The sequence below is a fragment of the Mycotypha africana genome, assembly GCF_025528875.1.
Source record: "Mycotypha africana strain NRRL 2978 chromosome Unknown BDF20scaffold_8, whole genome shotgun sequence".
NCBI classification, from domain to species: domain Eukaryota; kingdom Fungi; phylum Mucoromycota; class Mucoromycetes; order Mucorales; family Mycotyphaceae; genus Mycotypha; species Mycotypha africana.
Genome location: NW_026515732.1, coordinates 1,446,756 through 1,472,485, shown reverse-complemented (window position 1 = coordinate 1,472,485; position 25,730 = coordinate 1,446,756). Strand labels below are relative to the sequence as shown.

At 39.0% G+C, this 25,730-nt stretch overlaps 12 protein-coding genes across 12 annotated transcripts; 9 read left to right on the top strand and 3 right to left on the bottom strand.

Annotated features, from left to right (window-relative positions):
- Positions 1-1,202: 1,202 nt before the first annotated feature.
- BDF20DRAFT_883865 (Nrap protein) lies at positions 1,203-5,413 on the bottom strand. The gene is made up of 5 exons (XM_053081820.1): positions 5,312-5,413; positions 4,995-5,243; positions 4,811-4,930; positions 1,629-4,718; positions 1,203-1,556 (listed from the first exon to the last, which is right to left on the bottom strand). Exons 1-5 carry the CDS (start codon positions 5,369-5,371, stop codon positions 1,449-1,451), a joined length of 3,627 nt encoding a protein of 1,208 aa, XP_052934399.1. The 5' UTR covers positions 5,372-5,413; the 3' UTR covers positions 1,203-1,448.
- Positions 5,414-5,682: 269 nt separating this feature from the next.
- BDF20DRAFT_824109 (uncharacterized protein) lies at positions 5,683-7,418 on the top strand (the record flags this gene model as incomplete). The annotated part of the gene is made up of 3 exons (XM_053077862.1): positions 5,683-5,804; positions 5,913-6,082; positions 6,175-7,418. The coding sequence occupies 3 exons, from the start codon at positions 5,683-5,685 to the stop codon at positions 7,416-7,418; spliced, it is 1,536 nt and encodes a 511-aa protein (XP_052934398.1).
- A 1,231-nt stretch (positions 7,419-8,649) lies between these two features.
- On the bottom strand, positions 8,650-10,036 carry BDF20DRAFT_670514 (uncharacterized protein). Its single transcript, XM_053075994.1, has 3 exons — positions 9,047-10,036; positions 8,837-8,984; positions 8,650-8,772 (listed from the first exon to the last, which is right to left on the bottom strand). The coding sequence occupies exons 1-2, from the start codon at positions 9,872-9,874 to the stop codon at positions 8,955-8,957; spliced, it is 858 nt and encodes a 285-aa protein (XP_052934397.1). The 5' UTR covers positions 9,875-10,036; the 3' UTR covers positions 8,650-8,772; positions 8,837-8,954.
- A 149-nt stretch (positions 10,037-10,185) lies between these two features.
- On the top strand, positions 10,186-11,392 carry BDF20DRAFT_915142 (uncharacterized protein; the record flags this gene model as incomplete). Its single annotated transcript, XM_053084283.1, has 4 exons — positions 10,186-10,345; positions 10,424-10,584; positions 10,669-10,809; positions 10,883-11,392. 4 exons carry the CDS (start codon positions 10,186-10,188, stop codon positions 11,390-11,392), a joined length of 972 nt encoding a protein of 323 aa, XP_052934396.1.
- Positions 11,393-12,496: 1,104 nt separating this feature from the next.
- BDF20DRAFT_823424 (Redoxin) lies at positions 12,497-13,109 on the top strand (the record flags this gene model as incomplete). The annotated part of the gene is made up of 2 exons (XM_053077790.1): positions 12,497-12,665; positions 12,736-13,109. 2 exons carry the CDS (start codon positions 12,497-12,499, stop codon positions 13,107-13,109), a joined length of 543 nt encoding a protein of 180 aa, XP_052934395.1.
- Positions 13,110-13,335: 226 nt separating this feature from the next.
- On the top strand, positions 13,336-15,300 carry BDF20DRAFT_883851 (uncharacterized protein). The gene has a single exon (XM_053081819.1). The coding sequence runs from the start codon at positions 13,621-13,623 to the stop codon at positions 15,190-15,192; it is 1,572 nt and encodes a 523-aa protein (XP_052934394.1). The 5' UTR covers positions 13,336-13,620; the 3' UTR covers positions 15,193-15,300.
- A 480-nt stretch (positions 15,301-15,780) lies between these two features.
- Positions 15,781-16,356, top strand: BDF20DRAFT_883850 (uncharacterized protein). The gene has a single exon (XM_053081818.1). It carries the CDS (start codon positions 15,797-15,799, stop codon positions 16,289-16,291), a length of 495 nt encoding a protein of 164 aa, XP_052934393.1. The 5' UTR covers positions 15,781-15,796; the 3' UTR covers positions 16,292-16,356.
- Positions 16,357-16,445: 89 nt separating this feature from the next.
- BDF20DRAFT_883849 (Threonyl/alanyl tRNA synthetase) lies at positions 16,446-18,115 on the bottom strand. Its single transcript, XM_053081817.1, has 2 exons — positions 17,928-18,115; positions 16,446-17,819 (listed from the first exon to the last, which is right to left on the bottom strand). Exons 1-2 carry the CDS (start codon positions 18,076-18,078, stop codon positions 16,720-16,722), a joined length of 1,251 nt encoding a protein of 416 aa, XP_052934392.1. The 5' UTR covers positions 18,079-18,115; the 3' UTR covers positions 16,446-16,719.
- Positions 18,116-18,567: 452 nt separating this feature from the next.
- Positions 18,568-20,575, top strand: BDF20DRAFT_837646 (uncharacterized protein; the record flags this gene model as incomplete). The annotated part of the gene is made up of 2 exons (XM_053079076.1): positions 18,568-20,382; positions 20,462-20,575. 2 exons carry the CDS (start codon positions 18,568-18,570, stop codon positions 20,573-20,575), a joined length of 1,929 nt encoding a protein of 642 aa, XP_052934391.1.
- Positions 20,576-20,661: 86 nt separating this feature from the next.
- BDF20DRAFT_824059 (uncharacterized protein) lies at positions 20,662-21,492 on the top strand (the record flags this gene model as incomplete). Its single annotated transcript, XM_053077855.1, has 2 exons — positions 20,662-21,331; positions 21,404-21,492. The coding sequence occupies 2 exons, from the start codon at positions 20,662-20,664 to the stop codon at positions 21,490-21,492; spliced, it is 759 nt and encodes a 252-aa protein (XP_052934390.1).
- A 142-nt stretch (positions 21,493-21,634) lies between these two features.
- Positions 21,635-23,195, top strand: BDF20DRAFT_883834 (uncharacterized protein). Its single transcript, XM_053081816.1, has 3 exons — positions 21,635-22,812; positions 22,874-22,973; positions 23,058-23,195. Exons 1-3 carry the CDS (start codon positions 21,705-21,707, stop codon positions 23,122-23,124), a joined length of 1,275 nt encoding a protein of 424 aa, XP_052934389.1. The 5' UTR covers positions 21,635-21,704; the 3' UTR covers positions 23,125-23,195.
- On the top strand, positions 23,176-23,805 carry BDF20DRAFT_823720 (uncharacterized protein; the record flags this gene model as incomplete). Its single annotated transcript, XM_053077820.1, has 1 exon — positions 23,176-23,805. A coding segment is annotated over one exon (630 nt), but the record flags the coding sequence as incomplete, so codon positions are not given.
- Between the last annotated feature and the right edge of the window lie 1,925 nt (positions 23,806-25,730).

Here is a 25,730-nt window from a genome sequence, read left to right as displayed (position 1 = left end):
ATAAATCCTAACTACGCAAGCTTCTTAACTGTAATTTGTGCTCGCCGAGCTGTTTGTTCTGTATTTGCAAATCAAGCTTAGATTCTTTTTCATTCCATAAACTTTTGTTTCTGTGATGAATCTATAAGGAACACTAATCATTGTATAGAAATTTCTTTTCAGATTTGAAACCAGGCGAAACGTTCTTTGATGAATAAAAATTAATGATCTCTTTCAGGTACTCTCTTTCTTTGGCTGTGGAAGAAATGCATCGTGCTATGGAGCCTGCATTCTTTCAGTGGGCCCTGATAGTTTGGGTTACACTTTTCGAAAGAATCTTCGTAGGACAGACAGAATGCAAGTATTGAGGTTCCACATCATTGCCCAAAAAAAAAAAAAAATAGAAATCGAAATCGAAAAGAAACGTTGGGTTTCAGGTTCAAATTAGGTGAAATTATTTTTTCTGCTACGGCTATTTTCGTTCCTTTAAAAAAAGGTACTTATTGTTCATAAACGCGACATTTTCTTCTTAGTGGGTAATAGTTGGCAGACATGAATGATCTTACATTAGCGGTTTTGTATTGATAGGTATATCCCAGCCAACTTACAAGAGGTTAGGGGTATATCTTATAATTTTCAGCAAGAAAACTTCATAGAGTAATAGAAGCAAGCAGAAATGAAGATTAAAAGAAATAAATACAAAAAGAGTCGTTTCACATGTTAATGAGAGATAGAGTTTCATTAGCAATTTTGTTCAATACATTTTGATAAGAAGGTAATAAAAAGAGCGATCAGAAGCAGGCTTTGCAACAACAAATCATGCGCTTAGCAAGTAAGTTGCGTTAGTCGTATTGATAGGCAAAGCCATCTGTTTTTCCAATACTCTGCTGCATTCCGGGGATTTTTTTTAATTTTTCTTAATTCAGTAAACGCGCTTTACGCTCACTTATTTGCTGAGGCTGGGCTTTTGTCTTGTTTTTAAAGAGTCATATATCTTAAGCTGCATGTGTATAAGCATGGAAACATTTATGGTGTTGGCATATGGTAGTTAGGGGTCCAAATATAATCTTAAGATGATGATAAACGAGTATTTGTTTGATTATATCTTGCATCAACTATGTTAAAAGTCCGGCATTATAAACGACTTTTAACAATATAGCACTTGAAGATTCAGGTTATACTGATAGCGCAAAGCATGATATTGGAATAGATTAATTGTAAGACTGCAAACGTAGATGATTGTAAGTAAACGTATATAATATGAAATGTTGGAGAAGGTATAATACATAAACACTACCTTTATTTATATTAACGAGAAATACTTTTTTCACAGTAAAAAAAAAGGGGGGGGGGAAACTTAGAATGGCAGGCAAGCCTGCAAATTCCAGGTATCTGGATTCAATAACTTAATAATAGCTTAACTTTCTAAATGAGATATGTACAGATTTTTATTACAATTGTTGAAACGTTTAGACTTTTAAAATACCGTCCTTGCCTAGGCGAATGATTTCAGCAAGAATGGCATTGAAGTTGGGTGAAATCATTTTTGAAATCTCTTTCTTCCCTTTTGCAGGTTTCTATAGACAATGGAAGAAATCATCAATATACTTTCAACTCAATATTAAGACGAAGCTGCAAAAAGAACTTACCAAAAATCCATTCTTATTCATATCTACTGGTATGCTGTTATAACCAGCATTCACTTTCCATTGTATTGGCGTTGCGGAAATGGGATTCCAAACAAGAGCCAGCTTATCGCCACCGTACTTGTTGTGGAAAACCAATAACGTTTTACCGTACACTTTCTCAATTTCTTGAACGAATTCTGAGACAGGATCTAACTGAGCATAGGGTGTATTATCATGCAAAATGAAGTTGTGCTTCTGCTCATCATCACTCTCCTCGTCCAACTGGCCATAACTGAGTTTCTTTAAATACTTGGGGTCAGGTTGCATATTCTGATAATAGCGTGTACCACACATTTGAATATCGACATCCAATACAGCTGTATACTCTTCCATAGGCGTCACGAACACACGCTTTAAATCGTGACCATGGGCGGCTGTTTCAATGACATCGACTGAAGCACGCGCTAAAGCTTGGACACGAGCTGCTATAGCACGGCCTGGTTTATGCATACTCCATCGATGACCGCTATGATCTTTGGCAGTGGCTATAGTATAACAACCCACCGTCAGCTGAGGGTTGACACGACGCCACTGACTGAACTGTGTCGTGATTTCTTCTCGATCCTTAGCCACGAGTTCTCCTTCAACATCCACTATTAAGGGTGTTTGTTGCCAGTCCCATGTGGCCAATAAGCCCAATACACGGCTAAATGCTGCCAAGGTACTCACTGGAGCGACCCATGGTTGAGGCTCTAAGAACACATGGGCCACTATCAATTCTATCACTTCTTCAGCCACATGATTGGACAGCAAATGAGCACCAAACCATCGCTTCACCAACCTCACTGTAGATGAAAAAGCGGTATATTTCGCACACATAGCTTGGATGTAGAATGTATGCAGTTGTTGATAACGTAATCGGTACATGTATTTTTCTAATGCATCCTTTGCTAAATTTTGATTCATGATGGTCGCGGTTTTGCTATTCACGATCTTTTGTAAGAGAGTGGCTTCTTGTTCCAGGTGAATATGACAACGGAAAATATACCCAAAGTAATAAACGTCTAGGTAGCCGCGAATGGCCCAGGGATTCTTTTCACGAACGTCATCGACAACGACAGCATCCACTTGATATCGAGTTTTGAACTCTTCAGCTAGCTTCAACAAAAAGGCATGTTTCACCTTCTGTAAAGCATCTAAATCGTCCGGAAATTTAGCAGAACTTTCAATATGAACAACCACATCCATGGCATCGACGTAACGCGCTGTAAGGGGATAAGCTATGATATTACGAAAATCAACAGGATGAGGTATTGTGGCTGATGAATAGCGCAAATTGACATGAGCAGGATAAACGTTATTGATCAATAACGGTAAGGCATCATCGAGTTGACGCAAGTGCTTGGAAAATTGACTGTAAGCTGACATGACAGGTTGAAATCCCTGAACCTCCAATTCTTGAGTATTGAAAAGATGATGGGGCAACGATTTGGAAAAGCGCAAGAAAGGATAGACTTGGCCTGCCCAATAAACCAATTGATCAGCAGAGACATCCAAATGCAGTTTCAACAGATGTAAGACAATCTTCTGTACAATAAGAGAGCGGTTTTCATATCCTTGGGTTTGCCAAACAACAGATTCAACAATAGAGCCATCCTTGAAACGACGAAGCTCGGATTTATCGCCCCAGAACTCACGGAATCGAGCCACCTCATCTTTATTAGCGGCGTCAGGCCCCTGATCGACTAAACGAGGCGCGTTATCGCTGTTGAGTAACAAACCGATGGTGATGGTGATGTCCTTCAGTTCCTGCCTATTTTCCTGCACTGACCAAGAGCTATTGCTAGGCTGGTTATAACGAATGGCTACCAAATCCACACGATTGGTCAGACCACGTTGTAGAATGTCACTGATGCGAGAAACGAGGTAGGGCAAATAATGATGAAAGTCTGCTTTCAACGCTTGTTCATTTTCTTTACTTTCATCAAACGACCAATTCTGTTCGCTGTAGGGAATGCGAACCACATTATCATACTTGAATTTGAAATCTTCCACTTTCTTCAAAAACAAAGCATCAAATCGATCGGCAGTCTCGTCCTTGAAAAAAGACATGGCTAGCTTGGCTTCATGCTGTACTTGACTCATGGCTGATCTTGTCATTTGAGCTGCCAAGTTCAACATACCAGAGGGATCCACAATCACTACGTCGTAGTGCGTCTGAAATTGTACGGCTGAAAACTCTTCTTTTTCACTTTCTCCCAACATGACAGGCGTGCTGTTGAAATCATGTGCAGCTAAGAAATCCAAGGTGCCTCTGAACAATTGATAACAGCTGTGAGATGTCGACAATTTCTTTCCTGTACCGTCTTGATTGCCTTGCAACAAGTACGCCATGACCATAGAAAATAGGAAGGCGTCCAAACCCACGGACTCTAATCCACGTTGGAGAATCCAGGTTCTGGCTAATAGAATGGCATTTTTGAATTCAGGTGAGGATTTACTGATTTGATATAAGAAGGCAAGCGTTCTGGTATAAGACATGTCCATCAAAAGAGAAGCGTTGTAGTGAGGTGTGGCTGTAGCCGGTTTCACACATGATTTGCCGGGTGCTAAGCGGTGTAATGGAATAGCTGCATCCTCGTTATCATTTTCGATGTACGGTAAAATACGGATAACGCATTTGGACTTTGTGAAATCAACATCAGAGCCGTCTCCACTAGGTTTTACGATAAGAATAGGACGACGTAGATCGCCTTTCATGGTGCTGTATTCCACTTTGAACTTTTTCGCATTTTTGGTTTTTTTGTTGGATTCTGCGATGATGGCTTGTGCTAAGCAGGCTAAATAACATGCACGTTTATGAAAATAACGATAATTGGAATAGTCTTTCTCCTGGAAAATGGTTGCTGGCATCTCTACTGCAACGTCGATATTGAAAGGATGGGATTTTGTGGACTTGGTAATGGTCTTCAATGCATAGCCGCCCACCAAGTGGATGGAGGCCGGAGGAACGAAGGTGAAAGTATGGTTTGCTTCTTTAGAAGGTTGAGGATCGGGAAAAGGTGTTCTAATATTAGACGATTTGTACATGTTTTCCGCAAATTCGACCAACTATTGTGAACGAGAAAAAGATACATTAGTTTTATACATCACATCAGCTTGGTGTTACAGAAGCAATCAGTAGCATTTTCCGTTCTACTTGCCTTCATGGGTTGCTTTGCTTCAGGTATGCTATCAAATATGGCCTTTAAATGATGAAGTGCCTTTTCTACAGCTTTATGTTTTCCGTAGTTGGGAGTTATCTCAGCAAGCAATTCTTCAATCTAATTGTTCAAAGGTATGCATTAGAATGTTTGCAGCTGCAAATGACCATCTTCTTATCATTACCTCCAACTTGAAAATGTTTGACTTGTATAATTCTGCGGTTTCCTTCAATCCCTCCAACTCCCCAGAGATAATATCGTCCTCAGTCGGTTTGGTTTTTTTAATTTCTGTGCTAGGAAGATCTTCGGTAGCATCATTATCGTCATCACTATCGTCTGATCCTGATTCCCAGTCGCCAGCCTCATCTTCATCCGAAAAACCAGTACCCATCATACTGTATTCATTGTCAGTTGACTGTTCCTTTTTAGCTTGCTATTTCAATTCAATGGTATAAGTCATCTATTCGAATAAGATGCAGATACTTCTTCTGAAAAACTTACTTTTGCAACAGGCTCAGAAGTGTTACTACTCTTATTCTTTCTTTTCACTGCGACACCCATTGGTTGATGATCGATCGAGCGTGTTGGTTAGCTTTCAAAAAACGTCCAAAAAAGCATCCCATTCGGAGTTGCTCAATCTGCAATGCGAATTTGGAGGCTTGGATTTGCCGACTTGGGTAAGGGACTGCATTTCTTTAAGAAGGCTTTTTTTGTTTACCCTTCTTGCCCACTTGCTCCTCAGAGAGAGAAACCTTTCGTCAAAAAAAGATAATTCCCAATAGGACCGGTCACGAAAAAGCATTTTTGCCACTTTTTTTGCTGTCGATTTTTCTCTTTCTCTTTTTCTATACTATTGCACACACCTAACGACTATGCTCGTCCTTTACGAAACAGCAGCTGGGTATGCTCTCTTCAAGCTTGTTGACGATGGCAAGTTAGAGAGTCCCGAGGAACTCTATAAGGATTTTCAAGATGCCGAAAAGGCTAATCAGCTGTAAATGTCAACCTTAAAAATTTCTTTGCAAGACTATGAATAGCAATAGCACTGGCACTAACAAATATGTTTACGTTGACTCTTGCGCTTTATCATACACACTTTTAGTTTGAAGTTGAAGGCTTTCAAGAAATTTGAAAATACAACTGACGCCTTATCTGCTGTTACCGGCATTGTCGAAGGCAAAATGCCCAAAAACTTGAAGAAGTTCTTGGAATCAGAAATTACAGACAAGGAAAAGAAGAAAGAAAAGTTGGTTATCAGTGATCCCAAGCTCGGTAATTGGTTTTTTTTTTTTCCCAGATGGGCCTGACGATTTTTTTGCTTTTTGAGATTCACTCTTGCTAATCCTTCTTGACATGCATTTTAGGTTCTTCTATCAATAAGAAGTTAGGTGTGAATGTTTTATCCGATAGTACCGTTCAAGAACTTTACAGAGGCATTCGTGAACAATTTGAATCATTAGTCTCTGGCCTTTCTTCCTCTGACTTGAACGCTATGTCTCTTGGTCTTTCTCACTCTCTTTCTCGTTATAAACTCAAGTTCTCTCCCGATAAAGTGGATACTATGATTGTCCAAGCTATCGGTCTTCTGGATGATCTCGATAAAGAACTTAACACTTACGCTATGCGTGTTAAGGAATGGTACGGCTGGCACTTCCCTGAAATGACAAAGATTATTGTTGATAATTTGGCTTACGCCAAGGTCGTCAAGACCATGGGTTTCCGTACCAACGCACACAAGACGGATTTGTCCGAAGTTCTTCCTGAAGAACTCGAAGTGGAAGTGAAAGAAGCCGCTGAAATTTCTATGGGTACAGAAATTTCTGATGAAGATTTAGAAAATATCTTTGCTCTCTGTGATCAAGTCATCAATATTACTGAATACAGAACCCAACTGTACGAATACTTGAAGAACCGTATGCATGCCATTGCTCCCAACTTGACAGCCTTGGTGGGCGAATTGGTTGGTGCTCGTTTGATCTCCCATGCTGGTTCTTTGATGAACTTGTCTAAGCAACCTGCTTCTACTATTCAAATCTTGGGTGCTGAAAAGGCTCTTTTCCGTGCCTTGAAGACGAAACACAATACACCTAAATATGGTTTGATCTATCATGCCTCTCTTGTCGGCCAAGCTGGTCCTAAAAACAAAGCTAAAGTAGCCCGTATGTTAGCTGCTAAGGCCGCACTTTCTTTAAGAGTGGATGCTTTGGGTGAATCTGAATCAAACGAAGTCGGTGTTGAAGGTCGCTCTAAAGTTGAATCACGTATTTCTATGTTAGAAGGTCGTGTGATGGCTAAAGCAAATAAGGATACATCTGCTCAGAAACAAACCAAATTCAAGTTTAACAAGGCACAAAATTACAGTGAAGCTGCTGATGTCGTGATGGCAGAAGCTGAAGTCAAGGTAGAAGAACCTGAAGAAGTCTCAGGTAAAAAGAGAAAGATCGAAGAAGTCGAAAGCAAGGCAGATGAAGGAGAAGACAACTCTGCAGTATCAGAGGAACCTAAGAAGAAGAAGGAGAAGAAGGATAAAAAAGAAAAGAAAGACAAGAAAGATAAAAAGGAGAAGAAAGAGAAGAAGGATAAAAAGAAAGAGAAAAAGAAGGATTAAGTGAGATGTTCATTATTGTTTTATAGCTTATTTTCATAACTATTATTATATTCTTGTTTTTGTGTAAATAAAAGTCATTTTTTTTCTATATCGCCGAATCTGTTTTATACGTATCTCAGTTTGTGGAAATTATTTATTTGGAGGATCTAGGGTCTGTGAGTTAACTGAACCGAATAGGTCTACGTCTACATGCAGAAAAAGGGAATCACCGCAGTCAGCATGTATATATCATAAAGAATAACGATAACTGCATGTACCTTTGAAGCTGCTCACAAAGTCTTCAAATACATCTTGAGTCAGTCCCTGTCTCTGCGGATGTACAAATTTACTAGCAACACTTGACAACTGAGCACTATCGGCCAATGGTGCTGTTGAGACTATTGGAAAAAAGCAACAATAGTAGCAAAGAGAATATAGAGAGACATAAACAATTGAGATAATTGAGCAATGAATGTGCATTAGAACAATGTTTTTTCTGACTTATACAACAATTATTGAATAAGACCCAAAAAAAAAAAAAAAAAAAAAAAAAAAAAAAAAAAGAAAGGGAAGACAGAGAAAGTAGACCGTTTCCATCGCTTAAAAGACAACCAACCAACGTGTTCAGGAGTGGATCCTTGATAGGAGGAGTACTAGTCGCCTATTTCCTGTAGACTTGATCATTCAACATCAATAAACCTGACGGGAACTGCCTTCATTACAAATATAGAGCTCATCTGCGCACAATGAAGCGTCTTAATGTATTATTGTAATACTACTGGTATATATATATATATATTGCTGAAGATGTTTACGGTATGCGAATGTGATGGAAGCATACGGATGGGCAAAGACATGATTGATAAATCCGAGGATAAAGTGTATGGGCCAAAGTGTGATGAATCTCCTTCAATTCAAAAAGTTGCTTATGTTTTGTAGGTTTACAGCAACTATAGATATGCTGTCATAATGAAAAAATGGAAATACTGAGTGGATATAAATGCAGGCATATCGTTGCATTGAGATTCCTTAGGTTCTGAAAGTATAACATAAGAGCCAAGCTATGTAGTAGATGTCAGGGCTTCCCAATAAGTGCTAATAATTGTAAGGTGACTGACTAGATGCCTCCTCCATAGGAGAAGGATGGCAGTGGCAACAGTACGTGAATTTGTGCTACATAAGTTGTTAGGTAGTACAACTAAGCACAAACTGTTCGAACTTTGATTTGAGCAATTTCTTCAAATACCCTGCTGAAGCTTTTAGAAGAAGCACTTGAAACGAAATGAAGTCAACAAGCCATTGTTTATTTGTTCAAGAGCGATTGCCATAGATTTCAACCCAAAAAGGGTTGATCTTTTCCTCACCGTCCGGACCCCTATTGAAGGAAGATCGTGTTAGATTCTGTTTTGAATGACGAGAGCGTATCAAACTGAACGTACATAATTATTCTGGCCTCTTTGAGGCGGACTAGAGGAATTGAACGTATTATTTGACGCATCTTTAACCTATGCAAAGGAGGAGGAGAGAACGGTATTGATATGCTTGTTGTTGCCATGGTTAACATTGAGCGGTTCTCCAACTTGATAACTTTTGAGTTAGATCAATAGGAAACATAATATGCTAGTAAAAGGTAAGCCCAATTTTGTTACCTTTTCAGCTACTTCATGATCTTCATTGTCGTGGAAGCCATGATAGCCCTCCAACAATTCAATTGATTTTCGTTTGGCCACATCCATTCGCTTGTTCAACGCTTCCAGCCTTTTGTCATCTTTTGTAATTTGTGCCATTAACTCTTCGTCAGGAATAGTAACTGTTGGCTTTGTTGCTGTTGCTGTATGCATAGCTGACTTTGCACGCACCAGCGGTTGCGTTGGTTTTTTAAGGATGGATTTTAAATTTGCTGGTGTTATGGATGCATTTGGATAATGCTGAGGCTCTTGTTCTACAAACAATGGGAAACTGGCAGGTAGTGTTTTTTGCCTTTTAACAGGTGCTTCTGCTGTTGATGTTGTTGCTGTTGCTGCTGATGGATGAAGAAATGATCTATCATTATTACTGTCCTCATCTCGTTCTTTCCTTTTTCTTTGTCTAACTTCTTCGTCTGCCCTGTCATGCATAGCTTGCACAGCATTGATAACTTTGATATTACAATCTCGCGCTTGAGGATTCAATAGTTTTTGAGTGTGGTATCTGTGTAGTTTATCTTCTCGTTCACGCAAACGCAATGGCTCGGAGCTTTCTCGATAATACTGCTCCTGTTCCTTTTGTAATTTGCCTAGCTTATTTGGATGTTGTTGTCGTTGTTGACTCCGAAGACGCTCTAATCCATGCTGACAAACGTCTCCTGAAACAGGTGCATCCAACTGCACTTGGCGATGGGGTGGAACCCATCGGTTCCAAAAGAGATTGAATTCCTCAAGAGCTTGACGACGGCGATCCTGAACTATATCATATAGATCATTTAGAATTTGAAACATTGAATATGAATAGGAAGCAGGTTGCCTAATGGACTGTTATGCTTAAGCTTAAACTGATAAATATGTGAGTTAGGTATTTCTTTGAGGTATATTAAGAGGGTCAATGAGGAGGTTTGAAGTATAACGAATAGTTCATCGAAATTAATAAACTTGTGTGTTTAAAAATAGGAACTGCAAGTGTGACGCAGGTGAAGGGTCCAGCCTCTTTTATTGGATGGCATTTAAATTCCAGTTCTGATGTGCCTGATTTTTCAAATGCTCTTCTATGGGATGATTGTTCTTCCTTCCACCAGCCTTTACTAAATTCATCAATGGATCGATCTTATGCCTTCTATAACTACAATAGAGGAGGTGATCTATTTCATATTCAGTGTGAATGGTTAAACAAAGATATTGATCTCGTCGCTGATCCTGACATTGAGTACTGCCATGTAACCATTACTGATTTAGACGATTATTGGCAAAGAACAAGTAAGGCTCAACCTTCTTTCAAGTCGACTCAGTTGTTTCGTCTCTCAATGTTTATCCTAACTTTTGAACTAAACATAGTTACCCGTGATCTTTTATTGACAGCATTCAAACCGTCCAATGCATTAGTAGAGTCACAGAGAGACAAGGTATTGCAGGCAGCATTTCTAGGGGAGGAGTCTGTCAATGGTAGCCAGTTAGAATGGAAAGTGAACAAAGACTCTAAATCTGATAAGTTATTCGTAATGTAAAAAAAAAAAAGAAAAAATGAAAAGAGTTAAAGCATCTACAAGTTTATATATGACTGACAGCAACATTTGAAATAGATGAAATTAAGAACTTTTGAAGGCAACATTCCATTGGCTGCTGGTTCTATTTCTTTGAACAAAGTGGTACCTGAAACAAAGAAAAAAGAATTGCATGAATTATGGTTTATCAACAGTGCAATAGCCTCGAGAAGTTCTACTGTAAGAAGATATCTATATTATGTCATCATCCTCATGAAACCAATGCGAAAATCGTTTCTTTTGCAAACTATAGGAGCAAAACAAAGCCTTACAGCAACGGAACACGGATATCGCGAATTCCTTCAGAGAGCTGCGAAACGCTAATCAGCAGATGACGAACGAAGCCATCCGTGATAAAATAACCATGGTTCAGAAATTTTGTAATGTATTGAATGCTAAAAAGAGGAAAATATTCTCATTGCAAAAAGCCATACAAGACATGAAGACCAAAATAGCGGAACTAGAAGAACAGCAACGATCGATGAAAAGCAGCAGGAAACGATCAGTGAGCGAATTAGAAGAAGCTCCCGCTGACGATCAAAACAAAAAAATGAAAACAGAAGCAGTCGAACCAACATCTGTTAAAATTTCGAATGATAGCACTCAAGAAAAGCTAGACAAAGGCAAACAAAAAGCTACAACGCATACACAGACAGTTCGTAAACGAAGCGGACTATTTGACGATGAGGAAGAGGGCGACGATGACGACGACGATGAAGATGATGATGATTTTGCTGTTGAGTTCACCCAAACGATACGCTAGAGAAAAAAAATCCCGGATTTTTCCAGCTATTTGCAATACATAGCATTTCTGCATATACCTTACATCTCATATATCAGTTGTAAACTGATTCATTACCATATACCCTCTGCAGCATTTTTTTTATCTAACATCATACAACTTAAGTAATGCACTTCACCTTATCTTTCCCTACATTGCGTGTTACTGGTTGTTATAATTTGCTTTTCCATCAAAGCACGACTAGCGCTTTCCGCCAAAATTTCCTATTTAATGAGGATCAACAAGTATTTACGTTCCAACTGCTATATATTTTATTTAATGCTACAGGTACTTGCTGTAGCATTTCTTCGCCTGCGCATTCTTTTATTTGCTAGTAACTTTACTTGAGCACACTCGTCCAGGTTATGTCCATGCAAATGCTTATGAAGGTTTACATATTGATTAATTAAACGGAATGATCGCGAACTTTTCAGTTTGCATTATCAAAGTACATGAAGATGGATGAACTTGCTATAAATGTTGAATGTACATTACCACCTCTTAGAGGACCCTCAAAAATACTTGCAAGTTTATATATTATGAAGTAAACTTAGTGTAAGAGTATTATATACAGCAAGACACACTTTAGCAAAACAGTTTCACGTACTTCGCAACTGAATTCTAAATAAGTGGCCTTACCGGTGGTTAGTAGCAATCCACGCCGCTTGTTTCTGCGCGACTAACTGATGCCATTGCTATAAAACGTTGTTGCTTTAAAGATGGGGAGTCTGCATTGTATTGTACGATTAATTAAAGTGCAAACTGATATACCTTATCCAAAAGCTAGGACCAATTGCACGTACCGCATGGTTCAAGATACTAAGGCATTGCCGTGTTGATGACAAAACATCGATCTTTGCTGCGTGTTATGGAATCTCTCAACAAGCAGCGAACTTGATGTACGACGTATGTTACACTCCTCGAAGAAGCATCACGATGTATATCCTTGTGGTACTCTGGCGTAGAATTCTTACTACTTGCGGACTTGGAATTTGTGCGACTGGGAGAAGCTTGTTTATGACGTTAGGCGAACAGTTCGCTTTTTCCACATTCTTTTTCATTCATACTATCTCACTTCAAACTATCATGTTTCGTCAAATATTAACTCCTGTCCCTCGCCGCTCCTTCAGTCAAACCAGCCGTGTATGCATTGCTGAGGGTGATAAAATTCCCAACGTTCAAGTTCAGCTCAAATCTCCAGCTGAAACTGTCAATACAGCCGAATTTTTCAAGGGCAAAAAATCCATCTTATTTGGTACAGAATCAATCCTGCTATCATCTTAACGATATCGAGGAAGCCATACTAACATTATCCATATGAATAGGTGTACCCGGTGCGTTTACTCCCGGTTGCAGTAAATCACATCTTCCCGGCTATATTAAAAACGCTCAACGTCTCAAAGACGAGAAAGGCATTGAACAAATTGCTTGTGTCGCCGTCAATGACGCGTTCGTTATGAATGCTTGGGGCCAGGATCAAAATGTGGGCAACAAAGTTACATTATTAGCGGATCCTAAAGGGGAATTTGCCAAGGCATTAGAGCTTGACTTCGATGCTTCCGGTGCTTTAGGTAATCATCGCTGTAAGCGATTTGCTGCCGTTATCAATCAAGACGGGAAGGTGGAAAAGCTGTTTGTCGAACCTGATAATACTGGATTAAATGTTAGCTTGGTGGAAAATGTCATTAAGCATCTGTAAGTTAAAGATGAAGATAACACTTTCTGCCAATAGGATATTTTATTGTGCGGGGTTTTCTGCGCAAAACATTGACTGGCGGGTCTAACTTTCAAAAATAAAAAAAAAAAAGCTGTAATACTTATCTGTACCTTGATTCGAGAAGACGAAATTTCTACGTTCCACGATTTTACTTGTCCCCGTACTTAAATGCTGCTTTATCTTAGCAGCAACTCTTTTTCATTCTCCTTTTGTTCCATTTTTAGTTTTTTATCTTGTAAGAAAAAAAAAAAAACACTTTTACTAGACTCTGGCTTCAGTACAGCTTTGTTCCTAACAAAATACACTTGACTGAAAAGGAAGACGAATAAGGGACTGACGAAGAAGCAGAAGAGCAACAGACTCAAATACACATTAAAGGGTCTCTCTTCACTAAAGAATAGACCTATTTAGTTTATATATACGTCTCAATCAAACATTCCATTAAAGCAGCAGACACTTACACCGAACAAGCATTCGAATCAATGAATTCAACATGTGGATAAGGCACAAACATTTCATCAGCATCCTATCCATTCTCCTCATTATATGCATCGCTGTGTCCACTTACTTACTATACAAGCAGCAAAGAGAAGGTTCTTTGTCTTCAAACTCACTACTACGTTACTTTCTAAAAGATAGTAGCAACAGTGAAAGCTTCTTGGCCTATTTACCCCATTCCGGACTTTCTAATCAGCGTATTGAACTTGCTAATGCTCTACTTCTAGCTGCTTTACTCAATCGAACGCTTATCGTTCCACCAGCATTTCTCGGCAGTGTCGTAGGTTGGATGCCGTTTGAACAACTCGAGGATCATCTTAGCTGGCTCACTACACCCAAAGATTTCGACTTACTGTGTCGACTACCTACGCCCGGCACCCTTTCCAGTTACGTACAACGCAGCAAATGCGCGGAATACCATCAGTTTGCAGCTATCCGTTGGGATCAACTACACGATTTCACCACATTAATAAACAAGTACAACATTCACATTCGCTTTCAAGATACTGTATCTCTTGCTCAACTTCAAAAGGATTTAGGATTATCTTCCCATGATACCTACGTCCACTATGACGAACATTTATATGACTGGCGCCTCTACGAAGACGTGGAGGAGGCTTCGTCTATCTTGGCCAACGGTTCCAACTTTGTCGACAGTTTTACCGATCGAAAATTTTACAAGATATTCACATCCTATCATTTTAAAAATCGCACAGAACGTCTTCTCCATCTGGGTGGTGTTTTCGGTTCGACACGTATGAACATGGTTGAACCCGCCCATATCGAGCTACAACAACAAATTTCAGAGACGCTACATTATCGACTGGATACGCCATTAGGAGAAGCTGTGGCGAACGTTGTCAACCATTTAGGCGGAAAGGCGACTTATCACGCAGTCCATTTCCGACTAAGAGACATGCCTTTTCGAAAATATGCAACTGAAAATATGAAGCAATTCGAAAGGAACATGACGATAGCAACGGGCGGTATGGTACCCCCGTTGCCGCCTTACGATAGGAAGACAGGACAATTGGTGGCTCCGTCTAAACCACCACCGGCGCCAAAGTATGTGGTTTCTGTAGAGCCACACCAAGATTTAACCCAGCCTCCATGGTCGAATGTATGTCGTAACTTATCACCTCTTTTTGACAACTTTGGTAAAGAAAATGAAAATGGAGCGGCAGCTTTCAATAGAACGGGTAGAGATATTGAAGGATGGAGGACAGTTGTATATATTGCTACAGATCATCGCGATATTCGCGGCAATCATAGTCGTGTTCTCGAATGGTTTGATTATTTTCCATGCACAGTCACTCTCAATGATATACCACCTGATTTATTGGCACCTTTAGACAGCATGCATTGCTTGTTCAATCCTTCAAAAACGTTACGATCGTATTTAATACCCCTTGTGGACGCAATGGTAGCGGCTCATGGAAAACGAGTTCTGACAACGCCAAGGTCAACGTTCTCAAAATACATTGGGGAATTGAACGAGGCATGGGTGTTAAAAGAACAAGGATTGAACGCATCCTCTTTTTGGATATATCCTGATAATTTTGTATAGAGTTTTCTTTATTACTTTTTCATTTATAATTTCTGTTTCAATGTAAATCTTGTCCAAAACAAAAACAAAAAAAAAAAAGGAAAAAAATATTGATTTGCTCCTCACCTCATAATTGACTATTATTGAAGACTTATAGTATGCTATGCATGTGTGTGTGATATGGTAGATATTGTTGACAGACCTCTTTGCTTTGTGCAGGTGTAGTTGCAACCCTTATATCTGAGTTTGTATAACAAAATGATCATTTGCATCTTCCAATGAAGGCCATTTACAAAGGGATTGATAATTTTGTACAATCTCTAATAAAGACTTGCATGCGTTTTAGTCTACGATCCAATTCATTAAAACTGTATTAGTTAAGCGTATATCGACGTGTAGGCAGTAAAGAACTCTTTATCTACAACTTGATCAAAGGGTTCAACGGTTTTCATAGAGTAAGCTCTATGTCATGTATCCGGACTTGAAGCCGGCAGGAAAAAGTTGTTGTACCGTTGTAATGTCAATCATAACAAATAGGCACATCAATGCATGATATTGTACTCCACTGTTCCTGTTCCTTTTCTTTCCTCTTTTCTTTGACTCATTGTGGCATAGACTTTGCAGCATGAAGACTACTATTCATTGTCTTTCATCCAATATTCTCTCTCTCATAACTATCCTGTTACTTTATATTGTATATGCTTTTTCAATCGAAAATAGTGATAACTTATCTCCTACAACAGCAAGACAATTTGATTGTGTTTATAAAACTCTAAGAAGAGATTACGGGATTGAGTCTTCTTTAGATGAAGAAGGAGATAGTGCAGGGGATGATAATATTTGGGCAAGGAACCTTACTATTATCACTTATTGGAGAAAACAGAACTTCACTACATTCAAATTAGATCGTCAAACTGAAATTATTGAGCGGTGGGCGTTTACATCGTTTGCACATACGCATGGAAACACTACTACTGGTCAAGCTATGGAGTTTTGCTCGAGAGATCCTGTGGAGGGTTTCGGAATTATCTTTGTTCAGCTGGTCGCGAGAGCGTTCAATTGTGTATTTCAACAAGTTTTCAAAAGCTGCGGCAGTAGCGCCAATACCATAACAGCCTAAGCTATTGCTACAACAATTATATTTATTCATATGTTGCTTAACCAGAACAAGAATAGAGAAGAAATTATGTATTTATCACATGGTGATTTTGTTTAAAATCATTTAAATCGAATGCCTATATGAACGAAGTTTGAAATTTATTTTAAGCGTGATACTACTGCATAATGTCAAGATTGGCGTAAATCAATCGAACAAAGTGTTTATCTATCCTAACACTCAGATTAGATCTCGCTAAGACTACTTGTCAAAACATGTGCCTCGAAAAGAGTAGAAATAATAATAAGCAAAGATCTGTGGTTTATTGAAATCGATACAAATTCATAAAAGACACAAAGGCAAACAGTTATGTCAAAGGAGTGGGTTTGTTTTTAGCAAAGCACTCAGTGTACATTACGTAGGTGGGTTCTGCTTTTTTTTTCGGTTTGCTATTACAACTCGTCTTTTAATACTTTTTCCAATCCATCAATACCTTGCCAACTTTGTGCCTTTCCTTGCCATCTTCCTTTTCCACCACCTTTCACATTTGGCAATGTTTTCATTAGAATCTGGCTCGCCTTTTGTACGATCGCATCATTGGTTCCTTGAACAATGATAGGCCCACCGGCCGTTTCTTCGCCAGCTGCCAAAACAAGTACTTTCTCGCCTTCGGCGAGTAAGGCTCGATCCTTTATACCATGCGCTACCATAGATAAAAATTCCATATCAGCAAGCTCTCTATAAACCACCATGACCTTTTGCTCCTTTAATACTCTTCCGACATCGTCTACAGTATAAGCTGCTAATTGTTCCAGCAGCCTCTTCGAACGCTTCATCTGGTTTTTCGATTGTTGTTGTAGCCTTTCAATATTTTCAACAAACTGTTCTTGGGGACCCGACAATAAGCTCGTTAACTGCCTAGTGATGGTATAACTTGCGTCCAGTGTATCAAGAACACGCTGTCCAACCAAGAAAAATAAGCGTGTATTCCCTCCTCTTACTTTTTCTGTGTGTAGTAACTTTAGACATTGAAGCTGCCCAAGGCTTGATACGTGTGTACCGCAACAAGGATTTCTGTCCAAACCTTCAATTTCAATGGTACGGATATGCCCACCCCCTGTATAGTCACTCGGCAAGCTATCAGGTCGGTTGGTATCCACATGCTTTTCTGAATGTGTAAGAACAGGGATATTCTTTAAGATAAGTCTGTTGACGACGGACTCAACGTCGCTTAGAAAAGGCTTTGAAATGTCCACCTTCACTTTACTTGTAGGAAGCTCAATATAGCTGCGTTTTTCACCAAGATTCCAAGAGATGGTTTCAATGTTATAAGGGGGCTGTTCCAGAACAGCACTCAGTAAGTGCTGACCGCTATGTTGCTGTACATGATCCCATCGACGATCCCAATCGAGTTTGAGCTCCACAGGACCTACAGGTACCGGGTCCTTTGTAAAGTGAATATGTGATAAACCCTCTCTTAAGACATGATGCACCTTGATATTATCTATATAGCCTGTGTCTGAAGGCTGCCCTCCACCTTCAGGGAATAAAACTATTTCATTCGAGAGAAATTGAGGTAATTGTCAACTGCGTTAGTCTATTTTGAAGGTCACTGTTTTGCTTTGAACGTTCATCGTGTGATGCCGAAGCGATACTATACTGGTGTCCTGGAGTTTGACTTGATAAAAGCCCTTTTTGTCAGGTGCGGCAGAGCACCAAAGGCATACGGTTGAGTAATGCTGCAAAAAAGTATCTTTTTGACATTGAAGGTCGCCAACAGGTGCTTGTTGCTCTTCAGAGGCAGGAACCATGATAGAACAGGAAAATAAAAGGAAGAAAAAATTTACAACTCAGTAGTGCTGAATCACTGCCAAAATCAATGATTCTGTTAGCTCGGATCATTTACGATGGGTTGTTGCCTTTGTTAGTACAACCATTTTCACCTTTCAGCTACTTTCTGAAAATATTTTTCCTTTCATTCGTACTACCATAAATTGCAAGTCGAATAGGATACCTTTCCGTTTCGTCTCTGATCATATACAAGGAAGAGCGAACACTGTATTTCCAATCCACGTGCATTTGTTCAATTGGCGAAATACTATGGTTTATAGTTATAGATAGGCTTCTAAACTGCCTGTTAGCTTAAAGAGTGAGTGGCAAGAAGTATAGGTAAACGATGAGGAGGGTGGGTCGATGTTGTCCCTTTTGAATAATAACGCCAATTTTTTTGATACAATCATAAAATATGAAAAATTTAAACTGGATAAAGCATAATCGCTTTTCTTACCTGTGCAATTTTCATGTATGTTTATCAATTAAAATGTGTGCTATATACGCCTCACTTCAGTCCAGCTACTGACTTGTGTAAGACAGATGCACTACCGAATATCTCAGTACCCTATGTTTATGATGTACAAAAGAGACTTGGTAAGATACCCCAACATACGCGAATCTCACCGTTGCCCAACAACAAACGACGATCTTCCTCAATAACCCCTACTAGTAGTACTGTAATTCCTCATGTGCCACCAACACCAGCTCAAACATACCCTTCTACAACAACAACAGTTAATAATCCCTCTGCTTCAGCAGACACGCTGAATACAACCTTATCGTTAAGGGCTTCAGAAAGACCTGTTCAGCAGCAAGAAATGCCGAAAAGCGCATCATGTCTAGACTGTCATCCCGACTTTCGTTTAGGCACCATTCAAATCGATGATACTAATCTTGGAGACGGCATCGTTTACCTTTATCGTGGCGCAGAACCCCTCACTGTGGCTTCTGAACCCAGAAGCGACACATTTGAAGAGGAATTGTTGATGAGTACCATCACTGAAAGCAGCAATAGAGTGATATGTGTATTAGCCGTTCCAGCCTATATGACGCATAAAGACACAATGAATTTCTTCAAAGATGTTGATGCTCAATTTCATTTTATTCACGATGGCTTTGTCAACAGGTATATGGCTTTACTCAAGTTTACAAATCTCGTAGAAGCGTTCAAATGTTATCAAAAGTATAATGGGCGACGATATAATATGACAGAGCCGGAAATAAGCCAACTTGTATTTCTAAAGGCATGTGAAATCTCAACGTACAATGACAGAAAAGCAGGGAACGATTATCCATATATGACTGTCACAACAGCAACAGCTATGGACGATTGGGTGGAGCTACCGACTTGTCCTGTATGTTTGGAACGGTTGGATGAAAGTGTAACTGGACTGAAGCACATAAAGTGTTCACACAGTCAACTACAATGTCAATGCTTGAGCGGTTGGACTGATACGATATGTCCCGCCTGTCGCCGATTGCGGCTTCAACAGTTGCAGGTGACTGAAAATGAGAATAGTGAAGCGGGTGATATTTGTTTTGAATGTGAATCAAAAGAGCCACCCACTCGGCCCAACCAGAATGTAACTTTCTCCTCTATATGGATTTGTATTATATGTGGCCACAAAGGATGTGGACGCTATCAAAAAGCTCATGCTTATGATCATTATACATGTACCAGACATACTTTAGCCATAGCAGTAGACTCGCAATATGTTTGGGATTATCACGGTGACAAATATGCACACCGTTTGATACAAACCGAACAGGGTCATGTCATCGAATTACCTTCATTGAAACGACAGCAACAGGAACACCAACAGCAATTCCTTCAACAAACAGATGCAGGCAGCAGGGGAACAGATCAAAACAAAACTGAAGAGGAAGAGAAAAATGCAAATCCATGGTATGCCCATGCTTTTACGCTCGATAGCGGTAGTAGCAGCAATATAGATAGTGATGCTGTTGTCAGTAAAATGGACCGCTTGGCAAGCGAATACTCTATTACGGCTGCAACACAGTTAGATTCCCAACGCATGTATTATGAAGAACAGCTTGATTTGATTCGTGGAAAACTGATCACTCTTGAAAAAGAAATCAGTTTGCGCAAACAGCGAGTTGAAGAAGGAAAAGAAAGTAACCAAACATTAATAGAAAGACAGAAAGTAGCTACAGCTCAACTGGCGCATGTTGAGAAAGAGAAAAGCAAGTTAAATCGAAGAGTGATGATACTGAAACATAAGACAGAGCAATTAGTGAAGCAGTTGAATGAAGAATTACTGGTAAAGTTAAAAAAAAAAAAAAACTTCGACCGGGAAAGGATCTCTATCGTATAATATAATAACTTTACATTTTTCATAGTTGACAAACTCCTTGGAAAAGAAACAAGAGTCTCTACGGCAACAAATAGCAAAGAAAGAAGATACTGTAAATCTATTAACTGAAAAGCTTGAACATTTAATGAACCAACTGTGACTGTCTGTAGTGTGCATTCCATACTCAGAGTTGAATAAAATGCATCTTCCATTTGAAGTTCCTGTTCCATTGTAAATCCATAAAGAATGAGTGCCGAAGATTTAGAAACGTATCGTTTTCAGTTAGAACAAGTTGATTTAGAGTTAAAAAATGATCCTAATAATGAGGAACTACTAAAATTGCAAACTGATTTAAAAGAACTTATTTCCATGGTGGAACAATTTGCGAGTCCAGCTCAACAACAACAATCACCAGTCAAAAAACAAAATGCGCCAAATTCAACACCCTTGGCAGATCCAACGCCAACTGTGGCCTTAAAGCATCATGAATTTGCAGTAGATCAAGAAGTTATGGCGCGTTGGTCAGGCGATGGACAATTCTACAGGGCTGTAATTACAGCGATTGGTGGTGCGGATCAAGTCTTCTCGGTTAAATTCAAAGGATACACCGACTCTGAACTAGTAAAAGCAGAAGACATACGGCCTTTAGATGTAAATAGTTTGAAGAACAAAAAGAGACGTACAGGTATATTCGAAGATGTAGTTGTTGAGCCTGAGAATAAGAAAGGAGATAATAAAAGTAAAAGACAGAAAACAACAACAACATCTCAAAAATCAAAAACGGCTGAATTCGAGAATAAGAAGAATGCTTGGTTAAATTTTGCAAAAGGCGGTAGTAAAAAGAAAAAGACGAATGCCACCAGTGTAATTAACAAGAAAAGTATCTTCAAATCTCCTGACAATCCTGAAGGAAAAGGTAATATCAATAACAATACATACATGCTTTTCAAGAGAAAATTTGAGCTAAAGAACGGATATATCCTTATAGTTGGCGTTGTTAACAGTGGTAAAGGTATGACAAGCTTCCATCAAAGGGGAAAGCATGTTTATGAGCCATCAGGAGCAACTGAAGATTGAAGGGGTGAGGATCATAAATGATTTTCCGCATTATCCCAGTAGAACCCTTTTCTGACCAATGAGAACGAAAAGCCTCCACTTTTTTCTCTTTCAGATCATTTTACCTTCTTTGCTTTTTTGTTCCTCAATAAATCGCATCTATTTTTTATTTTATTTTTTTTTTTTGTTACTTCTGCCTACGTGCTTCCCTTCTAGTTGATTAACACAATATTATGTTGCCTCAGTTTGGATACATCGTAGCACAGGCTGGCGCAGATTCCCAGCCACCAACACCAAACAGCGTTCCTCCGCCCACCCCAAATAGTAGTAACAATACATCGTCATCAGCAATAATACATCATTTGGCGAAACCTTACAACTCATCGAAATCTAACAATGAGCACAGTAATACATCACAACAGACGGCACTACCATCTAATGATCGTGGTAGTGGGCTGTTGCCTCCTCCACCTCCATTACCTTACATGTATCCTTCTCAACAACTACAGCAACAACAACATAGAGATAGTAGTGAAGACTATGCCAACAGATATGCTGGGGCGCCTGCATCACCGTCAGTACCGCTGTACCAGCAACCATCTTCCGTTCAACATTCACAATCTTACGATTTACAACAACAACAACAGCAACAAAACTCCTCCTTTTATAGACCACTTCAACCATTACCACCTATACAAACGGCTACTACCGTTCCTACGAACCAAAATAACAGCAGCAGCTGGCCTTGGTCCTCTTCTCAACAACAGCTTCCTAATCAGCAGCTCTACCCATCCATGTCATCGATACAAGTACGGCCTCAGCAGCAGCAGCATCTACAACTGCAGCAACAACAGTTATTAAAAGACAGTAATAGTAATAGAGACTATGGGCCACTAGACTTATATACTAATCCTAATCATCCTGAAAATACTAAATATCAAGAAACAGCTCCATCAATCTCCGCTAAATCCTCAGCTGTATGGCAACCACATACTTCCGATCCTGCCACACCTCCACATTTACGAACACATCATATGGCTTCTCAACCATCAACAATATTACCACCACCTCCATCATCGCCAGCCAATCAATTGGTAACTACAGATACATCACCTACCCTACCATCAATATATCATCGTAATACCGAGCAACAGATTGTTGCTTCTCCTCCCTCTCCTCCTCATGCTCGGCCTGTTAAGCAATTAGTGGATTTATCGCATACACCAGCGCGTACTATCAATGCCTTATCTTCAGTCTCAAATCAAAGTCAAAAGCAAGAACAGCATCAACAACTTTCTACACAGAAAGGAAAGAGTCATCATCAGCTAGTAGTCTTACCAGGTAATAATCACTCATGTATGGAGGCAACTTATAGTATACACCTTAATTTATACTATTATAGAACCAATTGAAGCTGTTGAAAGTAAAATGTTACGTAAAATGCGTGAGTTCAATGATCTCATTACTTGGATGGATAATGAATTTTGGGAGCAGTGTGATGAGTAAGTGACACCGACTGCTGTGGTTATCATATCACTGTCATAACTCATCGGCTAACATTTACGTCAACAATATTTTTGCCATAGAATCTATAGAGAAAAACTGCAATCATTACAGGAGGAGATCAAAACGATACAAGATGGTAAAGCATAATCTTGCTGAAATGAGACAATTAAACTGACATAATTGTATCTCCAAACAGGCACGCATTCCGTTTTCAAAGAAACTATGTCGGACATTGAAGCTCGATGCGAGAAAATGATTTATCATGCAGAAATATTCAAAGCATATGAGCTTTCCTTAACTAAACATCAGTATGAACAAGATGCTTCTATTCTAGAGTTGGAATACGAGTCGCAGCGCCACAATCTGCATGATATTGTTCTTCAAGCTATTGAAGAAAGGAAGAAGCTCGTCAAAGAGGATAAGGATGAAAGTGATGAATTCATTAATGTGAAAGATCTTTTCAAAGATGCTTACGCAAGAATACACCAAAAGCAGCGTTTAAGAAAACGAATGGATGGTCGTGGTGGGCATAGTATCAACAGCAGTAGTCATAGTGGGCATCATACTTCATCCCCTTCCAGGCAAGAAAACTCATCCACCCGAAGAAGAAGAGAACGTCAAACAGTTCCGCATAATATACATGCTCAAACTACGTCAATGGAAGAAGAGGAGCTAGAATTAGATTTTATGACAATGAAAGGTTTATCCACGGCAGCATACGGTCATGATACAGATAACAGTAATAATACGACTAATATGCATATTGGTTCCTCTCCTTTACCAAGGAGAAGCCAACACCAAGCATCTCTTCAACATCAGAGACGATAGTTGCTCTTTACCAGTCATAATGACTTTAGCTCTCAACAGGATTTGGTTAAATTTGTATTACTATAACTGCAGGTTTACCTTTATAAAATTGAAAAGTATAGAATACATTTCGCGCATTATATAGCTCAATAAAGGTTGCTGATAGAAAGATCATATCAATACCACAGATTTAATGCCGAGACATTCCTCTCGCAGCGGTTATCAATAGTCTTTATTCTGATATAAAGTGGAGAAATAAAAATGTTTTTATCCAGGTGCTGTGAGGGATCTTGATATAGCTTACGACTTTAATCTTTCCGATTACAGCAACTTTGACTATACGACAGAACGTTTGCTCAGCCCGTACCATATACTTTTTTTTATTAATATTGTATGACGTGTTTGGTGAGATGATAACTACAATACTCGTATATACAGCCAGGTAGAGAATACATTCTACCACATTATATCTATATTGCATCTAATCTAGATGAAGCACATCAAGTAAAAAGATAAAGGCCTAAATATAAACATAAATGAAGCATTTGAGCCTAAAATTAGTGACAACATACGCGTCCACAAAATAATTTATTGCCCTTCATTCCTTACATAGTAAATAATCTTTCTACTTCATTTGAAGAGTAATAAAGACATTAAGTTCATAGTCATCGACTCATAGCAGTTATCAAATCAACATCAATTTAGCAATTATCTCATTATTGACTCAAAAAATAAAGAAACAACTCATTCTACTTAACTTTGTAAAACGCGAGTTAGTAATAGTTTGTTACCTGTAATATTAACAATCTTGGATTAAATTATACAGAGTACTTTGGTGCTGACTTACATATTATTGTAGGATTAGATTCAGTTATTTTACTTATATGATTGGCTTTATATACGATTCAAAAATTTTATAAAATATTCACTATTTCTGATTATTTGGTATTTACCTCATCAATGTTCAAACAACCAAAGAGAAAAAGGGAGAATGAGCAACTAAGGATATTCATAAGGGAAGAATAACATAATAGAGCAACTATCTCAATTATGATTCAGATAGAAATCGTGTAACAGGTTATTCGTAACCTTTTTTTTTTTCTTTTTGTATTAGATCATGAATAGGTTAAGTTCTTGTCAAATGGCTGAGGCTGAGATTATAGAAAAGGGGAAAAGCAAGTAAAAAAAAAAAAAAAAAAAAAAAATTTATTAAGCAAACTACAATTAAGAGTGCATGTAGCCGTTTTACTTTTCAATAAGCTTAATGTTATGTTTATTTCCAGATTTTATTGTTGAATAAATCGTACCTGAATTTAAACAAAAAAAAAAAAAAAATTTCCAGAAGGTCTTTCGTGCATACATCACATTTTTTGAATTCACCAGTCAGATTGCAGTATTTCCAAAAGACAGCTCTACACAGCATAAGTACGCATTCACCCATCTACGCAATGAGTGAATCTCAAACCTCTTCTGGGGATTCGTGGGCCACAGTGTTGGCACGCGGGATGAAACAGAAAGTACCATTACCATTAAAAAAGACTACTTGGGACGGACAACGTCAATATTTTACTACAAAAATTCTGCTTGAAGAGGCTACAATCCGCGAGTATCTTTAGGCGCAACAGGTTGCTTCCATTGTCCACTCCGTTTTAACTCCAGGAGCAGTAATCTTCTCTCTGCCCCGCAAACTTTTCCACCATCATGCCGAGGCATATGCCTTGATTAAGCAATCTATCGGCCCTGTTCTGGGAGGGGCTTTCAACCCTCTCTCGTTGCGCAGCCCCCGCTTCCGACAGGACCTAGTACAGTGTTTTTACTTCCGCACGAGACACTCTTGAATTTTTAGTGGATAATCTGAGTTTTATTTGGAGACGTTTCTAAGTAAACCAGGATACGAATTGAAATATCCTATGAGACCAGATAAGATTTCTTAGGAGACAAAAATA